Below are 20424 nucleotides of genomic sequence, written 5' to 3' on the forward strand. Positions count from 1 at the left end.
TTTTCTTTGATTTACTCAAGACAACTGCAAAAACTTGACAAAGCGTTTTATTAAGTGTACAACAAATTGTAGTTGAACTAATAATCTTATAAGTAGATTGCATTTTAATGGTGTCATGAGCAAAAACATTAAATAATATAATTAATATGGCTTAAAAAGAAATGGTCTAACAATAGATCGGTATCTCGACAATGAGTTCATTTTTTAATTTTTTTTTTTTTTTATTAAAGACCCGCATGAATAGATTATATGGAATTTATATTTAATTTACATTCAAATATACGAAAACATAGTGTACATATTTCTATGAAACTTTTTTGCCCCCGATAATTGCATTCAAGACACAAGCCGCTTAAATTTGATACTCCATTGGACCGTTCATATTAATTGTATATACAGAAATACATACATATATGTATGTATAATGGATAAACTGGTTATATATGAATAATAATTTTTATTGCATTGCCTTTGTGTGTGTGTGTGTGTGTGTGTTATGTTTATTTGTTGCATGAAAATGCGAGAAAAGGAAGGATATTGGGTCTGCTGGCGGCCATTAATCATGACAAATCGGCCAGCAGCAACAACTTGTGACATTTGCCGCCTGCTGCAATTTAATTAGATTAAAAATGCATATAATTTATCAAAAATTTGATCCGAGGGTCATTAAAAAAGTATCGAGTGAGCTCTCTAACGGGAAATGAATATATATTATACGTTTTGTGGACCGAAAGTTTTTACACAAAGCATCAAGTCTTTTATTATGATGTTTATTGATATGATGGTAAAATGGCTTGACTTATAATCGAAAGTAATAACATTAAATGACCCTCGCATAAGACAATGGATAGAATGGAGCCAGACAGCAGTGGGAGGTGAGGCTCAAAAGGGATATATGTCACAAGACATAAGGCAAAAGCAAAGCCTCAGCTGTCTCTATCATACTCGTTCACTTTACTCATCCATGTCCATGTGTGTGTGTGTGTGTGTGTGGTATGTGTCTCTTTTAATTGTAGAGGAAAATAAAATAATTAAATTGCATTAAATGGGGGGGAGGGATACAAAAAAGAATAAATAAAATTATACGAAGCAAAGCGAGTAAATATGCATATGAAAAGAGACAGCGACAATGAAAATGCGCAGCTAATTAACAAACTGACAGTACAAAGAGAGCGGCAAGGAGACAACAGGACAGGGGACAGGGTCAGAGACATGGAAAAAGGAATATAGAGAGTGCGAGTGCGAGTGCGAGTGCAAGAGCGAGAGCGAGAGCAAGAGATACGGGCCCAGAGATAAAGCATACGCACCGTTAGACAAGGCAATGAATTATGCAAAGTACCAGCCAACCATCCAAACGGAAAGGGCGAAAGCGTGCTTTTGTTATTAATTTTTTCCTTTCTCTTTTTTGCTCTTCTTTTGTATGTGTCTGTGTGCGTGTGTGTGTGTGTTTTTTTTGTTGTTTTTTTTCACATTTGACATATGACCCAAGAGCTGAGCTCTGTGAGGGGTGCTGCTGGTTAGAAGGGGGTGAGCAATAGGTGCTGAGGGGTTAGATGTAAGCCACGTACTAATATGCCATCTAATTTGTTATTCATGTGATTTAAGCGCGTCAAAGAAGATTAATGACAAAGGCAAACTAACAGGGAACGAAAATGAAAAAAAGCATAGAAGAAAAATCCAGCACCAAAAAGAGAAAAGGGAAAAGAAGGTGCCACAACAAAGCCAACACATACAAACACCCGCACCCGCACATACAAAAGAAGGAAGATGAGGTCGTTGGCAGGATAATAAGGGACAATTTAATTATTTTATTTCTATTTTAATGCATTTATCTTAAGCATACTTCTTGGAAAATAATACCATAGAAAATAACAAAAATAGATGAACTAATTCCATGCAAATTAATCTTTACCTTACGCTTGTGAATGGTTTTTCCTTTCATTAATTGTCCTGTTTAAAGTAAGAGATTACCACAAATACTTGCAAATGGAAGTTCGATCGATCCTGTATCTATTTCCAGAGTTGATGAGAATGACAATAAATACACTTTTTTGCTTTTTCGAGTAGGCCGTGCCAGTTTGTCGTCCCCAGTTTCGGAGTGCTAGTGTGTTATGAGGATAGAAAGTTCATTCAGATTTCTGAGTTTGTATAAACACAACCTTCTCTAACATTTAAAACATATAGATATACATACATCTATATATTTTTTACAAATTTTTGGAAGCTAAAAAAAACCTTGTATTTCGGTTTAGATATTGAAAAATGCAGGATACCAAAGAGCAAATTATCCTGCTGCTGAGCAACATGCTCTCGTCGTGTGAGGAAGTTGTGAAGAAGTCCAGCGAAGAATTAAAGTTACTCTGCGACGATCCGGAGTACGTGGTGGGATTGAGCAGAGTTATAAATTCCAAGTATTCTTGTATATTGCGGCAGGGCGCAGGCAGTATACTGTCGATGCAGCTCATGGTAGCGAGCGATTGGGAGTCTGTGCCTTCGAAAAATCAAGCTGAGATCCAAACGGAACTGCTTGGAGCTCTCAAATCTCTGATGAATGATGACAGCGAGGAACTGCTGTTGGTTGTTGTACGCAATGTGAGTCTCCTTTTGGGTCTAGAGCAAGGTGCCACCACTGGGCGTCAATGGTCAGAGGAGGTGTTTAACTATATTGAGTCAGTTTGCCTATCCAGTAATATAAAGGAGCAGAATATGGGTGCCGCTATATATAATTCCTTGGCGGATGTCGCCCCAAAAGTATTGCCAAAGTACATGAAGCGTGGGCAAAAGATATTTATGAGCGGCATACTATTGGCCGAAGAGCGAGGATGTTTAGTGACGCCGTACACTGAGCTCCTGATTTCTGGCCTAACCCGTGCCTTACCACTAGGCCATAAATATTTATCTATGACCATCAATCCTGTTTTACCATCCGTTATGCGTGTGGTCACAGCATTCGCCTATCTACCAAATCTGGAAAAATGTGATCGGGGCTTTGATTTGATGTCCAACTTACTGCAATATAAGCCCAAGTTGATCTGGCGACAGTTGCCTTGTGTACTGGAGCACCTGTTTCTGTTGGCTTCCGATAATAACTTGGCCGATGCCATGCGTAACAAGGCCATTGTCTATATACGCCGCTTAATAGAAGCGAAACGTCGTAAGATAACAAAGATGAATATGCTGGACCCATTGATTTTGGTGCTTTTACGTGTAATTGCTGCTGATTCTGCATATGATGCCCCTGAAGACGAGGAGATGCAGTCAGATGATTTACCTCCGACACCTGTGTACACGGCAGCTGAAGCTCTGTCTTTCCTGGTCAGTGAATCACATAGCAATAAAATAGCTCCACGAGTTTTCCGCCTATTGCGGCCACAGATGGAAGAGGAGTCGACACAAGCCCAGCGTGTTGGTGTTTATCTTACATTAATAGTTTTATCAGAAAGTTTTACCGAAGTGCTCCTAAAGGACAATATGCTGGAATTCATATCCATTTGCCATGCTGGTATCTCCGATGACGACTCGATGGTTCGTCGCAGTGCTTGCTTTTCGATGTCATCGATGGTCACACACTTCATGCCCGAGATAACGATAATGGTCGATACAGTAATGCCAATGTTTTTTGAATTTTTGGAACACATGACAGAGACCCAGCGTTTCGCTGCGAAGGAATCTGCAGTCAACGAGTGCGTATTTAATACTTTGGAGGTCTATGTGGAGAACGTTACAGCCGAATGTATGAAGCCACACTTGCAGAAGTTAATACCTCTCTTACTGCTGTGTACAGAGCCAGAGCAAAATTCCGTGTCGCTTAGGCAACTTTCACTCAGTGTCATTGCCAAAACTGCCGAACATATGAAGACATATTTGGATAACTATTTCGAAGACATAGTTAGCGTGATAAGACCTCTGATGGTGCAGACTGAATTGAAACAGGAATTGGTCTTGAGTGCTCATGCCATACATGTAAGCATATAAATTAGAGTGTTCTGTGTTCCTACCCATGGTTTTATATTTTCAGGTTTGCAGTGCTTTAAGCCTGGTTAGTCAATCCAAGTTCTCAAGTATGGCGCTTTGGATTCTGGAAGTAGTGATGGAAATGTTAAGTGACAGCACAGATACGCAGTTCTCTACAGGTTAGTAGAAATGCTTGATAGGTTTGTGTTCATTCTCACCGGATGCCTATTGGCTATTGATGCGCAATTTTTAGATCAAATATCTAGACTGGGGGGGCAATGGTGATCAGACGGATTCCGATGAGGATGAATCGTGTTCAGATGATGAGGATAAGCAAAGCAATTCAAGTCAGCTCGAGGATAACACTAGTGAAAGCAGTTACGACAGTTCGCACTTTGAACGGGAGAATGCCATACAATGCATAAAAAAGTTCATAGTCAATTTCACAGATTTGATGGAGCCGCATATGGCTGAGATTGTTTCTCTACTCTTGAAATGGTGCAAAGGTGGAAAATCCCTTGCTGCTTGTGATGCCATTTGTGCTCTCGTCGACATAAATTGGAAAGCTGGTCACATTACCAAGGCCAAGACTCTCGTCACGAATGTCCTTCCGAATTTAATACGACATGTGCTTGCAACGGATCAGGCGAAGGACGTCATTGAAGCTTTACGGTGTATTCATGGAATTCTGATCAATATGAAATGTGAGGCAATTTCGCATCCATACCATGCCGATAGAATTTATTGTTTAGTAAAGACTGGCTTGCGTCGCAAATTGATCTGCCAAGAGTATTATGGCTCCTCATCCGATGAAGAGAATGATGATATGATAGATTTTCGACGTAGTTGTGAGAAATTCAGCACCGCTGTTGTGCGTCAAGAACAGATAATGCAGGTGTTGGCCGATTTGTTAATTGTATTTAGTCAATGTGTAAGTTCACTGGAATTCTTGTATTTCTTTCGTGGCCTTAGCTCACGCTATATGCGTCAATTGCGTAAACTGCGTAAATCTAGCAGTGTCAACGAGATGAGATCCTTCATGTACTACACCCTAACACGTTGTGTGAACGCTTTGGGTAGCTTTGCTGAAGAATATTACGAAATGATGTGCAAGAGCATTGTGTATTGCATTCTATCAAGGAATCCAAGAGTACGTCAACATGGTACACTATCATTGAATCATCTCATAGCTGCAGGAGCTGGAAAAGCGGTAATTGAGTACACAACTTCCGGCTTGGTCCTGGCACTTCAAAAGCACTCTAAGCTGACCTCAGCTGAAAAAGAAGGAATTTGTGGCAGTATTAGTCGCATCATAGCAGCCGATCGCAGCAATACTTCGAAAATTGAACAACTAATGCCAGCCCTGATACTTAATTTGCCTTTCCATCAAGATTTCGTTGCCCATGGCAACATTTGTGAGCTTCTAAAATTGCTTATCTCGGATAAGTCACCCGTAATACAGCAACATACCGCGCGTATTGTTGCCGTTTTAATGAAGTCACTCGAAAATGAGTCAATAGATCGCAACCAATCAATCGGCGTTTTGAAGAGCTTGGCGAACACGAACCCCAAAATATATGAAGAGTTTTCAAAAGGATTCCCGGAGATGTCCTTTCTCATTCGATAATTAATAAAATTTCCATTCTTTCACTCATTCCAAAAAAAGATTGTATTCCTATGTACTTCAAAAGGGCACGTTGAATTATGTGGCAAATTGTATCTAAAATTTTCCTTTACGTTTTGTGAAATGGCCAATGACTCAGATGAAATTGGCTAAAAATTAATGCAGAAGGCAATTGTCTAGATCCAATTGGTTGACAATTCCATTGGCAATTGCCCGCCATGGCCATCATCTCTCCTACTCGCCTCTTGTTCTCTGGTGGCCCGCAATGCAAATGAGTTGGATTTATGCATCGCAATGCAGTTATCTTCGTGCTCTGGCTTTGGGCCATCTTCGATGCACATCGATTGATTTCGCATCAACGCAAAATGCGAAACGGATTATTAAACTTGCCACTGGCCAGGTGCACCAGCTGCAGGTGTCCCTCTCTCCATCGTTTCCTCTCATTGTGTGTGTGTGTGTGTGTGTGTGTATGTGGATCCGGCTCCGGGTATAAAATACTCGAGGAAGACAATTTTGCAGCTGCTGCAATTTTCGATAAATTCCTTTTTTTCCTTCTTCGTCTTCGTACTTTTTGTAATTCGCCTCCAAAAGATAAGCAGCGGTTGGTTGTTGGCAACGTTCGGAGCGAAAAAGGCATGGGGCGGTTTAGTGATATTCTTTCAGCAGATATTTCATTCATTTCCATAATTTTAATAAAATTGAAGAAAAATATTCAAGACGCCAGGCACGGCCAAACCCAACGCAACGACGACGACGAAGACCAGAAGATGATGATGAAATGAAGAGCGGAAAAAATAGGGAAAGCGGAAAATATGCACGACGTTTCCCCCTTTCACACAGTGGGCCGCAGCTAAAATTAATTGGCCATTGCCAAATCAGTTGGAAATTCCTTCTCTAAACGAATATTAGAAATTTGTTCTCCTTAAATTTAAGTTAAAACGGACAGAAGTTATATTTTAGGCCAATTTGTTAGTTTTTCTAAGCTTGGCATCAATGTTCATGCAAAGAATGAATCTTTCACTGGCCTTTTCATCATCTTCCATACATTTACCTAGATGTGTATGATGTATGTACATACATATACACTTTTTATTTTTCATCTCCTTTACTTGGACCCATTTTACCTGGTTGTGTGTGGTGTGTTTTTTTTCTTCGTTGGCTATGCATGTGCCGCCATTTATACCCCACCTTGATACCCACTCCTTTCGATCCAGGCGTGTGTCAATGTGTGAGAGTGTGTGTGTACGTTCTGTCAACCAAATGACATAATTCAGTTGCCTGGCAAAGTTTCGGGCTGATGTTGATGCTTCTCTTAGCTAACCGCCTTCTTCATTCACAATTTGTGACATCTTCGTCCTTCACTCTTGTTGATACGGCAAAGTTCAACGTTGAATTTTGATGTTCGTTGATTGCCGGCGACCTAGCCAAAGATATGTCAACCAGCACCTGGGCGCACTGTGCATTTAATCCAAAAACCAAAAGTCGTAACATCAACATACACACACACACACAAACACACACCCACACACATCCAAGTACATGTATGCACAAACACAAAGTTCAAACTTAAGCCGTCACTTTCACCTGGTCATAGACCCAGAAAACCCCAATTTGAAATTGTGGGAAAACAAAAAAATATATATATATGACATGGACATTTTTTATATTTGCAAAATAATCCAACGAGAATTCTAACTTTTGGTTTCTTGAATCAAATTTTATACTGTGCATTAACTAAACATATCAAAACCAATTATGAAACCATAGAGAAAGTAAATTGACTCCAATAAACAAATGTGGATTATTATATATATAGAAGACATTTTAACACTCCTTCTACTCTTAGAAATATAAGTATAAGTAAACGAAAGAAATATTGAAATGAGTACAAGCATTTGTCAGATCATAGAAATACTTAAATTAGATATGTCACTGAAATATCCTTTCAAGTGAAGAAATTTACTTATTCTTTGTCTTATTTTCAGTTAATTTTTGTTTGACTCAGTTGCTGACTTACTCATTTATTCCCTCAATGCAAATGTTAGAAAGGAAGCCTGTTAAAAATGATCATCGATTAGTAAAGGATCTCTCAGTATACAGAGCTAAATATTCAAGATTAGACCCATTTAACAAGTGACTCACTGAACAATTCAGTTAATGCAGAAGGGAATGAGTCGAAACAGAAAAGGGTTTTACGATTTCCCAGAAGCTGAATCATTATCCTGGAGAAAAAGTGGACGTTGAAAATACTATGCGCAGTACGTTCAAGCCGTACAACGCACAGCACGAATCGCTTGGACAAATACACAATAGAAAAAACAGACAAACATATAATACTATAGCCATCTATGAACTGAATAGAAAAGGATAGATGTTTTAACTTATATTAATAGAAGACTCTGGGAAGATTACAGGGAATGGAAGGTAATCAGAGCAAAGGACCCTAAAAGGTTATGCATGACATAACTAGAAGAACAATGACTAAGGGGTTAAAGGTATAATAGGATATCTACTCCGTCTACATGGTATCGACAGATTAACCTGAGACAATAACTCGGGCGAGTCAATGTCAATGTAAAGGGCAAATGAACAGTTGAACAAGTGAGTCAATCAATGAATAGATGAATGAGTCGAAATAGATAAAAGTTTTCCACTTTCTCATTCATTCAGCGACTCTTCACTTGCCGAATAATGATGCTTGGAAAATGGATTTTACTTTTCTTGATAATTTGCTTTGACTTGATATTCTTTCGTGGAGCTTCAAAATTATAATTTTCTCTTCTCCTTATAATTAAGCTCGTCTTCAAATTAATTTAGCAAATCATGGGATGAAGAAACGTAACGCTTAACTACAGGGACATGTGCGTGACAAAAAACTGAAAATAAAATATTATAAAACGCACACACACACACACACACACACACATACTCATGCACACAAAGGTTAACAGCTTCCTCCACATGTAAGTGGGTGTGTTCGCATATTTCTTTCTGTGTTTTTTTTTTCTATATTTATGACTGCTACGTGTTGTTATAGTGGGCGTGTTGTGGGCCTTTTTCCTCTGTTTTTTCATTCATTTTGTGGGTTGTGCGACAACATAAAACAGTCGTAAAATTTATTAAGTGACATTTTTTGTTAAAACTGAAAACAAAAAACAGGAGCAAAACATTTGCTGGACTCATTTCAAGTTAATTAGATGACAAATAAAACCAAACAATTGGCCGAATACAAGATACTCTAAGGTCTCCAAAAGTAAAGGATGAAACTCTGAAACCTTCTGGCAATCGAAGGAATATAAAGTTTTTACAGTTAATTGAAGGATTATTTTTCTGTATTCTCGTCTTTAAAAACAACATTAAGAAAATCATCGAGTATTTAGAGAATTCGTGTATAAAATTGAAATTTAAATGAAAAATTGTTGACACAATTTACTCAAGCTATAAATTAAATATTCATTAATTGGCCTGTCTCCTACCAACAGCAACAACAACACCAACACCAATGCCAACCAAAGCTCCAGTCAAGGTCGATTTTACATTTTCTAATTGCTCATCAGTTGCTTAATTGTTGCCTCCTCCATCTCGCATCTCACATCTTGGCATCGTGGTCTCCTTCTCGATCCCTGTCTCTGTCTCTTCATTCGTGTTCATTCACCATTGCCATTCTCATTTTTCAACATTGCCAAGTCATGGGGCTACCTCCTCTGCTCATTTAGCCTTGGTTAATTGCATTTCATTTCATTTCTGTAATTTTCTTTCGCCTTATTGACGGGATATTTTGTTGCCATTTGCTCGTTTCACCAAGTTTGTTGTTCATTAGCGAAACGAAACCTAACGAAACGAACAAGAAAGGGACAAGGAACAAGGAACAAGGGACAAGGGCAAGGGCAGGCCAAGAATGAAAAAACGAAAACTTGACACCGTCGACAGGTGGCACCAACCAGCATTTAGCACCCGGCACAGAGCGCATTGCACCTACAAGTTACAGCTCGATGTAGCCAAGGGAATTTGGTTCTCTTCGGATTCTGGGTGCTAATTGCATTTTCCACAGTTTTTCTTTCACCTTTTTTCGTTTTGCAATTCTTTTTTCGTTTGTACTTTTTGATTTTTGTTTCGATGTGCCTTTGTTCGTTTGTAAGCTGGCAACTTTGTTGCATTTGATGCGTTGACAATTTGATTTCAAACTGTTGTGTATCGTTCCCGGTGTCCTTTATGTGATATTAAAATATCCTGCAGAAGGCATAAAGAAAATGTCCACAGGATGCAGCGTGTTAAAGACAAATTCATGTGTATTGAACGAGTTGATCATTTGGAATCAATCAATCATGAAATTGGAGTTTAATGTCCTTTCTATTGTTCGATTCATTGAAGGCGTGTCATTCCTGGAATTTATTTCACCTGCATTTCTTTGTTTTTATGTATGTTTGTGCTTCTCCTTGGCAACTCAATTTATCTCTTGTACTCTTTTCTTGATGTTTGGTTATTAGAATTTCATTTCATATTATAATTTCCCCATTTACTTTCTTTATGGTCTTATCCTTAAAGGATGTTTATGGTTCTACTAAATAAAGGATTTGGTTTTGTTCCAACTGAAATTCTTAACTAGAACCCTTATAGAGTCAGAGGTATTAGATAAGGTGCTTAACATATTTATATGCGATAACTAAGCATATGGTTTCAAAACCATTTTGATGATAGAAATATGCTGGGCACCTTGGTTTCTGCCATGACAATTAGTTGCATTCTTCCCCCTGTCCTTGGAGGAGGATGTGGGGAATTGGTTGCCTGAGTGAGTGCAGTTGACAGCTTAGAAAAATCACCGCGGGTGAAGTGTGATGATGGTCGTCTGATGGTTTGATGGTTTGATGGTCGGATGATCGGTGGGTTTGGCGGGCTGACAGTACTCAACAACTTTTTGAAGTGTTCCGCTGGCTAGACAAATGTGACACATTTTTGCGGCTTCCCGCCCCTTTGCAACGGCATCTCCAGTCCTGAATACTTGCTCTTCCCCTTCTTTCATATTCTGACCCTGATCCTATCCTATCCTGGGCAATCTGTCATTAGTCATCTTCAAGTGGCGTTGAGTGAGGGAATTATGCAAAAAGTTCCTCAGAGAGAGAAAAAGACAGAAGGACAGTTATGCCGCCTCTAGGGTACCTCCTCTCCTCCTCACTTACTCACTCACTCCCTGTAAAACATAAATTAATCTTATTTAATTTGAATTTTTTATTTAAATAATGAAAATGCGTAGCCGAGAAACTTTTTGTTTCTGCTTTTTGCTGTTGGTTTTTGTGTTCTTTTTTGTTTTTTTGGTAAGTATTATTATTAAATGGCTGCGGACAGTTCACGGGGTGAAGAGGAGGCTACAGGCACGTGGCTACTTGTGGAACACTTTCCAATTTGTTGAATTCTCGGCAAGCGAAAACAATTTGTGACCCCCATCACCCACACTTCCCTCGAAAACTGCAAACAAACCCAAACAATGAGAACAAATAACAAGGACTAGATGACTGTGGGGTAGAAACGGGCAGGCGGAGGTCATAGCACCTGCTGGCAATTGGTATGAAATATGGAAGATATAGTGAGCAGATGAGGGGAGGTTGTGGGGGCTAACGTGTGTCATTCTGCGGCAGCGTGGCACGAAAATGATTTATGACCGAGGCTGGCCGAGAGTTGAAAGACAACAACAGCCAAGGAAGGTGTGGGGGTCCCGGCCCGGACAGGTAGGCAGGTAGGTAGGTATGTGTGAGACTTTTTGGAAATGGCACGGAGGTGGTCCTGTCGGGGTCCTGCTCCCTGTCGCATTTGTCGCCTAAATGCAAAGCGTTTTAAAGTTGGCCTTGTTGATTCTCTCTTATTTGACTTGGATTCATTTCACTTTCCACAAAATTCTTTGGCCCAAGTGGCGTGAGACAAAGGGCAGGGATTCCAACAACAACAAAAGTGAAAGGAAAGTATTTTGGGTAAAATTGTTTAACTAAATTTGTTAAAAAGTGTGCGACATACATATTCCTTGAAGGGAGGAATAAGGATAACAGATCAAGAGAAAGGGTCACCTAATTTGGCATATATGTAGACTCATGGAGTATATATTTTCAATCTATTTGTGGATTTTCATTCCAAAACAATAAAAATAAGGCCGAGCCTTGAGCCTTTTGTTTATTCTCCCTCTCTCTCTCTCTCTCTCTCTGCCTTATACTTTTTATGTGTGGAAAACTTATTAAGAAATCGTTTGCATAATCTCTAAAAGTTTATTAAATTTAAGCTGTGTCCCTTTTAATTTCTATTCCACAGGCTTATATACCTATCTATATAGGTATACATATATTATCACTTCTTCCATCTTAATCAGCATCCCCTCCGTCTAAGTATTCCACGTAACACTCAAAGTGAAAGCATTTTTAATTTCATTTTTGCGGCAATCTTAGAACTGACAGGAACAAAAACGTTTTAACTATCCGACCTTTATATACCCAGTCGTTAATTGGGAATTATTGTTAATTCAAAAAGATCTCTCAATGAATCTCTATTCAAAATTTGATTCCAAGAAGTTCCCACACATACTCACAAATATTTGTATAAATATGAGTGTGTAGTTTCCTTAGGTTAGCCCCATGGACTCTGTTTTTATGACGGAAACGAAAGAGAAGAAAAATAATAAGCAGAATAAGCCATAGATTTCATTGTCTTTTCCTTTGTGTTTCGGTCTTCGGTCTTTTGAGCCGACTTTTTAATTGCATTAACACGCTAATGTAAGCCACCCCTCTTCCCCTGCCCCCCTTTCATTGTCCTTTCATCGCCCCATCCACTGCATCCATACATCACCCCACACCGCTTTCCATCACGATGTCGCTTATTACATATTTATGTTTATTTATGTTAGTATTATTTTTTTTGCGTTAAGGAAGAATAAATTTTAATTGTCTTTTTGGGTGGCGCAACATTCTAATTTTTCTTCTTGTCTTTCATTCTTTGCCTTTTTTTTTGTGTAACGCCTCCAGGCGGGGCCTTAAAATTTTTTTGCTTTTATTCCGCTTGCCCTTGTCTTCAAAATGGGTATGTTTACTTTAACTAGGAGTTTGTATATTTCTTCTATGTCTAAGTTTTTTTTTCAAATAAAAAATCACAAAAACCCGGCAACAAAAATTGTTTTAAATAAGTTTTTTTTTGTCAGTTTCAGGCCTAAAATTTATTTCATTAAATGGAATATGTTAAAAAATAAAAAATAACTTTTATAATGCAAACAACAGATGGAAAAATTACCTACGGATGCATCCTGCAATGAACTAGCGCCCCAAAGTATGCAATAGGAAGTCGATGAGTGAAATACATTTTGAAAAGTTTTTAAGCAGCTTTGCTTTGGTTAAAAATTTACTTTATTTGTATTTACATTAATTTTCTAAGGTCGAAACTTTCTTAAAACTATTCTAACAGTTTTCTATTTGTTTTTATTAACTTTTTACTTAATGAGTTCAAAATAAATTCATATTTAACATCAACGTATCAGTATAAGCCAAGAAGAGCCATCAATTGTAGAGCACCAAAAGCTTTGTCGATCTAAAGTTTAATATCACTTAACTTCCCATAACTTGCCCGGATTCCTCTTAATTCAACAATTAATTAATGGTTAATTAATCAATTTCCCAAAAGAAAAACTGTGAACAGTTTTCATGTCAATCCAATTGGGTTGAATCTGTTTCGCCCTTAAATCTAGAAGGAAATCCAAATTCAAATTTTTGTTTTGCATAACAAAACATTTCATAGGGTATAAGAAATTCGGATTAATGCCCCATGTTTTTCTTTCTTTTCAGATATATATATATGTATATATATACATTTTTTTTTTTTATTTTGGTTAAGCTTCAAACATATGGACAACAATTTTTTTTATTATTATTCTTTTTTTCTTTTTGTTTCTTTATTTTTATTTTTCATGTTGTTTGTGGTGAGGGGGAAAAAGGAAAAGAAAATAGTAAAAAGCTGGGAAATTAGCAGGACCCCAAAGGACAACAAATTTTCTACCTGTTGGCCATAAAAATAAATTCCATTATACTCAGGTACATTTTTGTTGTTCTTGTTTTTGTTGGGTCCTTTTGGTAATAATAATAAAAACCTTGAAAAAAACAACAACAAAAAGAATAATAATATTAGGTACAAAAATAAGTTGGTTTTTATGTGTGTGTGTGTGAGTCTGGTGAGGTGAAATAAAGTATGGTGAAGTGAGAAGGCAATGAAATTGTCCGATACCAGATGGTAGGACAAAATATAATTTTGTACATAAAAAATGAAGAAAGATGGTCCAAGATATTTCTTATAATTTGGATCGAAGCTACTTCAGAAGTTTCTTCAAGACAAAATTGTCTTTTACAGGCAATAAATGTGACCTTGACCTTCCACAAGAAGTCATAGAATCATTGAACCTCCCTCGGATGACTTAAGCGACTCTCGATAATCTCAATTAATTGATTGGCTTTAAGAATCAAAGAATTAAATGGCCATTGTCTCGAGATATGTATATACATACATATATGTATATATACATATTACTCTCAAAATCAGATATATATGAACAAAAACGGCGAGAGAAAAAACGGGAACTTGTTTTAAATATTTCATTAAAAAGTTGCGATACGATTTAATTTTAAAATAAGCCTCACACATATATATCTCCTTCCCTACCTCCATTCCTCTCTCTTTCTCCCTGTCTCTGTCTCTCTGTGGCAGGTAAGTGCGAAAATTTTTAAGAGCCAGACAATGGCCAGATGAAAAATTGTGAGGCCTAAGGGACAACAAAACACAAAAAACACAAAAAGGAACAAAATATCGGATGGCAACGGCGACATCGAGCTTTGTTTAAATATTAACGAAATTTCTCAGAGACACACACACACACACACACGAATAAGCAAACACACAAACACACACACAAACAGAGTCAACAAAGTGGCGAAGATAAACAAAGCAAAACTTTTTGGCGAGGTAAAAGAAAACCGTTTTCTTTGTGTAAATTTAATTTTATCTGCGTCCAGGGCCAAACAAATATCACACACATATGTAAGCGTGTGTGTGTGTTAGTATATATGTATGCTTGTATTTCAGAGAAAGATTTAAGATCTACACTGGACAATCATAAAGCGGCACTTATTCTTTTTAGCCCCCTTTTGTCTCGTCCTTGAGTTAGTAAGTCAGTTTAAAGATGGTTTTCCTGTTTAAAACAGATCAAAATACAAATGTTGCTCAAATGGAATATCAATGCAATTCAGATATATTTCAAAGATATACATTGCAAATCATTGGAGAAGAAAAAGAGTATAATTACAAAGAGTGAGAAGGAGAGTGAGAGAGGGAGGGGGAGGAAAACAGAGTTTTCATTTTATACCAAGCAAAAGTTGGAATAAATTTCAGTTTCCACAAAATTTAAGCTGGTCAAATGTTTGCCAAAATAGAAAATGTTCGTTTGCCAAAAAGTCAGGTGTTGTTGGCCGCATTCACACACACATACACACACACAGACACACACACGCACACACACATTCATTCATACACAGAAGCAGTCACACACATACCCAAATAGAGCAGCCATGTTGAAAGTGCTTAACATTTTGTATTTAATTTCATTTTTGCATTTGAACTTTTTTGACTTTTCAAACACACACAGAGTCAATGAGAAAGAAAGAGTCAGAGAGAGAGAGAGAGAGAGAGAGAGTAAGGGAGTCGAAAAGATTGAGGGAGAGAAAAAGAAAGGGAAAAAGGTCCGAGGCCAAAGCTTTATTTAAAGGGCGGACACGTACCAAGGTAGGCGTGGCTGAAGCCACTAGAGGAAGTTTATCTGTGATAAAAACTATTTTCCATTGAATTCACCTTTCAAATGTTTCCCCAAGCCAACTTTTCCCCCACCTCACCAACCAATTTCATCACACCAACACACACACACACACACACACTCACACGATTTTTAGCTACCTTTTTTTCTACCAAGTCAAACTAATCAGTGCCTGGGCAAAGGTTTGAAATGACAGTTTGAACAAATTACATGGCCACCGAGTAAAAGAAAAACAATTCGAAATAAAGTCAAGGAAAAATAACACTTTCCATTTGTTTATTTCATTTTTTATTTGCCCTGTATTTCTAATATTTAAGGCATCGAAAATGTTGTCTTTTTCTTCTATCATTCATTCCATTAGATTTGATTACATTTCGTTTTTTGTTTGTTCTCAATAGATATAATATGTTTGATATTTTACTCATTTTCATTTCGGAACATTAAAAATTGGCATTCAATTTTGAGCTGATAGAGCTGATATATCTATAGAGTCGTATCAATGTGATTGATGCGTTTTCATTATACAGATAATTGTATATATGTACATACATATGTATGTGTGTATGTATGTATGTGCCTATGTATGTTGCGGTTAGTCTCAATGATGCAATTTGTTACTAGAAAATTTAATGACTAATAAAATTTATGCCAATTGTTTCTATATGAAAACTTCCAATTTGCTGGTGTTTGCAATTTGTTGTTGCTGCTGTTGTTGTTGATACAGAGCTTGTTTGGTTCTCCATGCTTCCTGGTTGGTCCTGAGTGCCCGGCGGCTGGCAAACAATTTTGCGGACTGCAACATAATTTTGGCAACCGAAAATTTTGACGTGCATAAATTAAATTGCAATTGTATGCGAAAAGTTCAATGTAATCAAGAAATCATAATAATCAAGTGAAGAGCCAAAGCCAACAGAAGCCACAGGACAAACGGCTAGAGAGAGATAGATAGATAGAGAGAGAGAGAGAGAAAAAGCTTCTTGAGTGCCATCTGACATAAGTTTCTTGAAGCTCAATTAAAATTCATGAGAAATGTTGTAATTAGGCTTGATTAGCATCTTAATATTCATTCTACGATTGTTTTCACTCACCCGTTTACTCACTTTCTGGCATTTTGTTTATGGCAATATGCAGCCACACTAATTGAATTGAATTGAATTGAATAACCCCCTTCCCCACAAATACACACACACGCTAAAAATGTGCAAGTGAAAATAGATTTTTTCGACTGATCCAAAAACGAAATCCTTTTTGTTGCCTTTACCCTACCGAATTCCTCTTAATTAAGCCAACTTGTCGGCCAACTTTATGGCCAACAATTTCCTTAGGAATGAAAATACAGCCCGAAAAAGAAATAGAAAAAGCAAAAGCAAAAAATAAAGGAGAAAAATGCCAACTTTTTGCAGCAAATTTATGAAAATGACTTCGACGAAGTCGTAGCACAAATAAATAAAATGACTAAAGAAAACAAGAGGCGCGCAGCGCGTTCAACCAAAGAGACCAAGGGCGGATTGGCATGGGTGCTGGGGATGGTGGGTGGGCAACACAAACTAATCACAATAATCACGCTGAAATAAAATTAATAAAAATGCGTGGCCCGTTGGCACGGCAAGGAGCATTTAAGAACATAAATAAAAATTAGCAAAACCAACAACAAAGAAGGAAAAGGCAAAGGCAAACACAGTGGAGAGAGAGGGAGTAGGACACAATGGGGTAAAAGAGGACTGGCAGTCGGTAGGACTTTTGGCTTCAACTTGGACTTGGAGTTGGTAATAAAAGCCACAAATATAAAGAAATTACAAAAAACTGCGACGACGATGAGGACGACGATGACGATGACGATGCGGAGACGGGAATGAGGATGAAGCCACCTGGATGAATGGTGAAGGTGCAGCTAATAGATGGGATGGGGTAGTTGGCCACACACCGGAAAAGTTAAAGCAGCTAGCGAATAAACGAAAAACTAATAAAAGCCTTTGACCAAACCCAACACCAGTACATGGAACAGCAGCAAACTGTGTGTGTGTGTGTGTGTGTCTGTGCGTTTCCGTCGAGGGGAGTGAAACAGAGGGAGGTAAAAGAGAGAGAGGAGAAAACAAACAAGGCAGCAAGCAACAAACTGTTGTTGAAGGTAAAACAGCAACTTTCGGATTCCTAATGACCCTCAACTCCAATGGAGAGGGGCGAAGAGTGTAGGCGAGAGAAAAGCCTTAGCTCACCTGCTGAGGAGTTGGCCTGGCGACGTCACCTAATGACGACAAGGACTAGGAAACATTGTCGCCATCGTCTTGGCTGGCTCGCTGGCTGGCTGGCCGGCCTCATTCCCCATTCTCCACATCTTCTAATTGAAGTCAACGAAACTTCCGATCATAAAAATAATTAACTTTTAGTGTAAAATGCCAGAAAATCATTTGCTTAGACAAACATGGCACAAAGTACGTATGGAAGAGACTAGAGGAAAGGGTATACGGTGGCAAACAATCAAAATGGAGATTTACCAGATGATATGCTAGAAATGTATACAATCCTTTGGTAAGTTTTGAAAGCATACATTGTCATAAAATGAACCATGTGATCTTCAATTCTGCCTTATTCAGGACATTTTGTAATATTTCAGGAGATGTTTATTGCCCTTTTTGCATCGAATGAAAAGTATCTAGAAATATCTTGCGGAAAACATTTCATCAAATGACAAAATGAAAACATGAAGTTGTATTTTTTGTTCTCTTTCAACTATTTACAGATTTGCATATGTTAAACTGAGAGCAATAATGTGAAGTAATCTTGGGCATTTTTTTTGTTTTTTTGGTTTTTGTGTTTTTTTTTTTTTTTTTTGGTTCTTTCTTGTCGATGAATATTGATGAGACTAAAATTCATTCCGTATTCTGACCCTTTTTACCCGCTCTCACCTTGTTAATTTTGTACAAATTTTCTCCTACTTTACACGTTCCGTTACCGAATCCGGGCAAATGATTCATCGTTTCACATTTTTTACCAAAACTGATGGGAAAAGTGCATAATACCTACATATATATGTATGTACATACTTTTATGTACCAACAAAAGTGAAAAAAGTAAATCGCCTCGATTTCCACCTTTCAACATGTTTGCTGTGTCCACCAGACGTTGGTTTTGTTGCTGATGTTGGTGATAATGACCATCCTGCTTGCACTCCTTTGCCTTGCCTTGCCTTACCCCAGCTCAGCTCAAACACTCCACTTTGCTTCACCCAGGTAGGGTGTGCGTGCTGAGTAGGCTCTTGAGCCGCACAACACTTCCGGTTGCCACTTGTATGCCTCAATATGTCTGTGTGTGTGTGTGTGTGTGCGAAGCCTTTTAGCTTTTGAGTGTTTCTTTACATCTTCCCCATCCGATGTCTGTGCAACTTCTCCAACTACTTCTAATGCCATCAGGCTCGTCTTTGTATGTGCATTTCACCATGAATGGCAACAGATTCCAAGTTTATTCTCGTAATTAGCCAACTTGTTTTAATTATTTTTAATTTGGCATTTGATTTCACATTTCATGGATCTGCCAGGCAACTAAATAATTCGACAGTTCTCGCTTTCGATTCCCATCCAAATAAGTCACTATGAAAACGTTTAGTCACTGAAATGAACTAGTCAAATTTCTGTGAACAAGCTAAATATGTTCTCGATTCCGCTTTACTTGTAAAACATGTTTTAGTTCCGTGAAAGGATGAGGGGGATATCCCACCACAGAGGGTGATGGAGACACAATCTAACAACATCACAATTAAAAAAATACAAGTGATAGGTTTATCTGGTTTTCACTTGAAATTTAAAAAGTTATATAGTTATATATCCCGTGTTAGACAAACGTAACTTGTTCAGCTTGTTGTGAGCTAAACTAGGATATTACGTCTTTCATTTGTGACATGCAACAGGACCCGAATAAGTGCGTTGTTTTTTAAATTCTATTTAATTGAAAAATTTAACATTGAGTCCAACTTTTTTGTGTTTGTATGCGTACAAACGCATATGTGTGTGTAGGTAATGCCTTTCCCTGCACTTAACTGGCAACCTGTCTGTCTATTTGTCACTTGAAGAGTTAGCATAAAAGCTATCTCTCCTTTGGAAACTTCCTCACTCTCTTCTCTTTTTTTTGTTTGTTTGTATTACTCTGCTTGTGTGTGTGTGTGGGTGTGGGTGTGTGCGTGTTAGACATAGAGCTACTCTATTAGCCGCATTTTAATTCAGTTACTTAAGTTTAGTGTGAACACAACAATTTCATACTTGGTCGACACTGACCAGCCTCACAGACACAGACACATACACACAGACACACACACAAACAACTAGACAAAGAGACACACAGATATTTGCACACATTTAAGCGCACACAAGAATCTTTTACTGCAACAAATTTTTGCATTTCATTTCTCAGTCACAGTCTCAGTCTGTCTGTGGGTCAGTCTGTTGGTCAGTCAGTCAGTTGCCGCATTGACCTCACATTGTTACAAAAATGACCTAAGTCTCTTTCTCTCCTCCCTCTCTCAAGGCACTTGGCAAGTTATATATAATCTTTGGCCATTGCTGGTGCTCCAGCTGCTTTTCGTTTCTCTTTTTGTTTTGCCCATGTGTGGCTTCTTCTTTTCTCTCTCCGTCTGCTCTATCTCATTCGTTGTGTGGTCAAAGGTAAAAACTTTTTGTCAAATTGAAAATGTTTACTGCTTTTTCCTACTTTTCCTCAAGAGTTTTGCATCAAAGTGGGCCACAGAATGAAGAGGGTGGTGGTGGGGGGCATCCGGAATCCAGATGCAGTTGCTCAGGCGGCAAAAAACATCTCAAATTAGATACATTTTATCGCTACACATGAGAGATAAGCCCAACGGCAATAAGTGTGAGTGAAAGAGCAATAGACAGAAGACGAGATGGAAAGTTGAGAAAGTTTTGAGTGATATGCATACGACTACGACTCTCTTTCTTCCACCTCAAGTATTTAATTTGATTTGAAATCTTCTTTGTTTTTGTTGTCTTCTTTTTTTGTAAAAAAAAACAAAGTT

General features: G+C 38.0%; 1 protein-coding gene across 1 annotated transcript; it reads left to right on the forward strand.

Moving 5' to 3' along the window:
• The first annotated feature begins 2146 nt into the window (after positions 1-2146).
• On the forward strand, positions 2147-5528 carry LOC137583454 (importin-4-like). The gene is made up of 3 exons (XM_068298500.1): positions 2147-3963; positions 4019-4133; positions 4208-5528. Exons 1-3 carry the CDS (start codon positions 2263-2265, stop codon positions 4237-4239), a joined length of 1848 nt encoding a protein of 615 aa, XP_068154601.1. The 5' UTR covers positions 2147-2262; the 3' UTR covers positions 4240-5528.
• Positions 5529-20424: the final 14896 nt, after the last annotated feature.

The sequence above is a fragment of the Drosophila tropicalis genome, unplaced genomic scaffold (assembly GCF_018151085.1).
Source record: "Drosophila tropicalis isolate 14030-0801.00 unplaced genomic scaffold, ASM1815108v1 contig_867, whole genome shotgun sequence".
NCBI lineage: Eukaryota > Metazoa > Arthropoda > Insecta > Diptera > Drosophilidae > Drosophila > Drosophila tropicalis.

Coding starts and splice junctions, on each gene's coding strand:
- LOC137583454 (XM_068298500.1), top strand. CDS start 2,263: ATGCAGGATACCAAAGAGCAAATTATCCTGCTGCTGAGCAACATGCTC. Junction 3,964..4,018: donor TGAGTGCTCATGCCATACAT/GTAAGCATATAA, acceptor TTATATTTTCAG/GTTTGCAGTGCTTTAAGCCT. Junction 4,134..4,207: donor AGATACGCAGTTCTCTACAG/GTTAGTAGAAAT, acceptor CGCAATTTTTAG/ATCAAATATCTAGACTGGGG.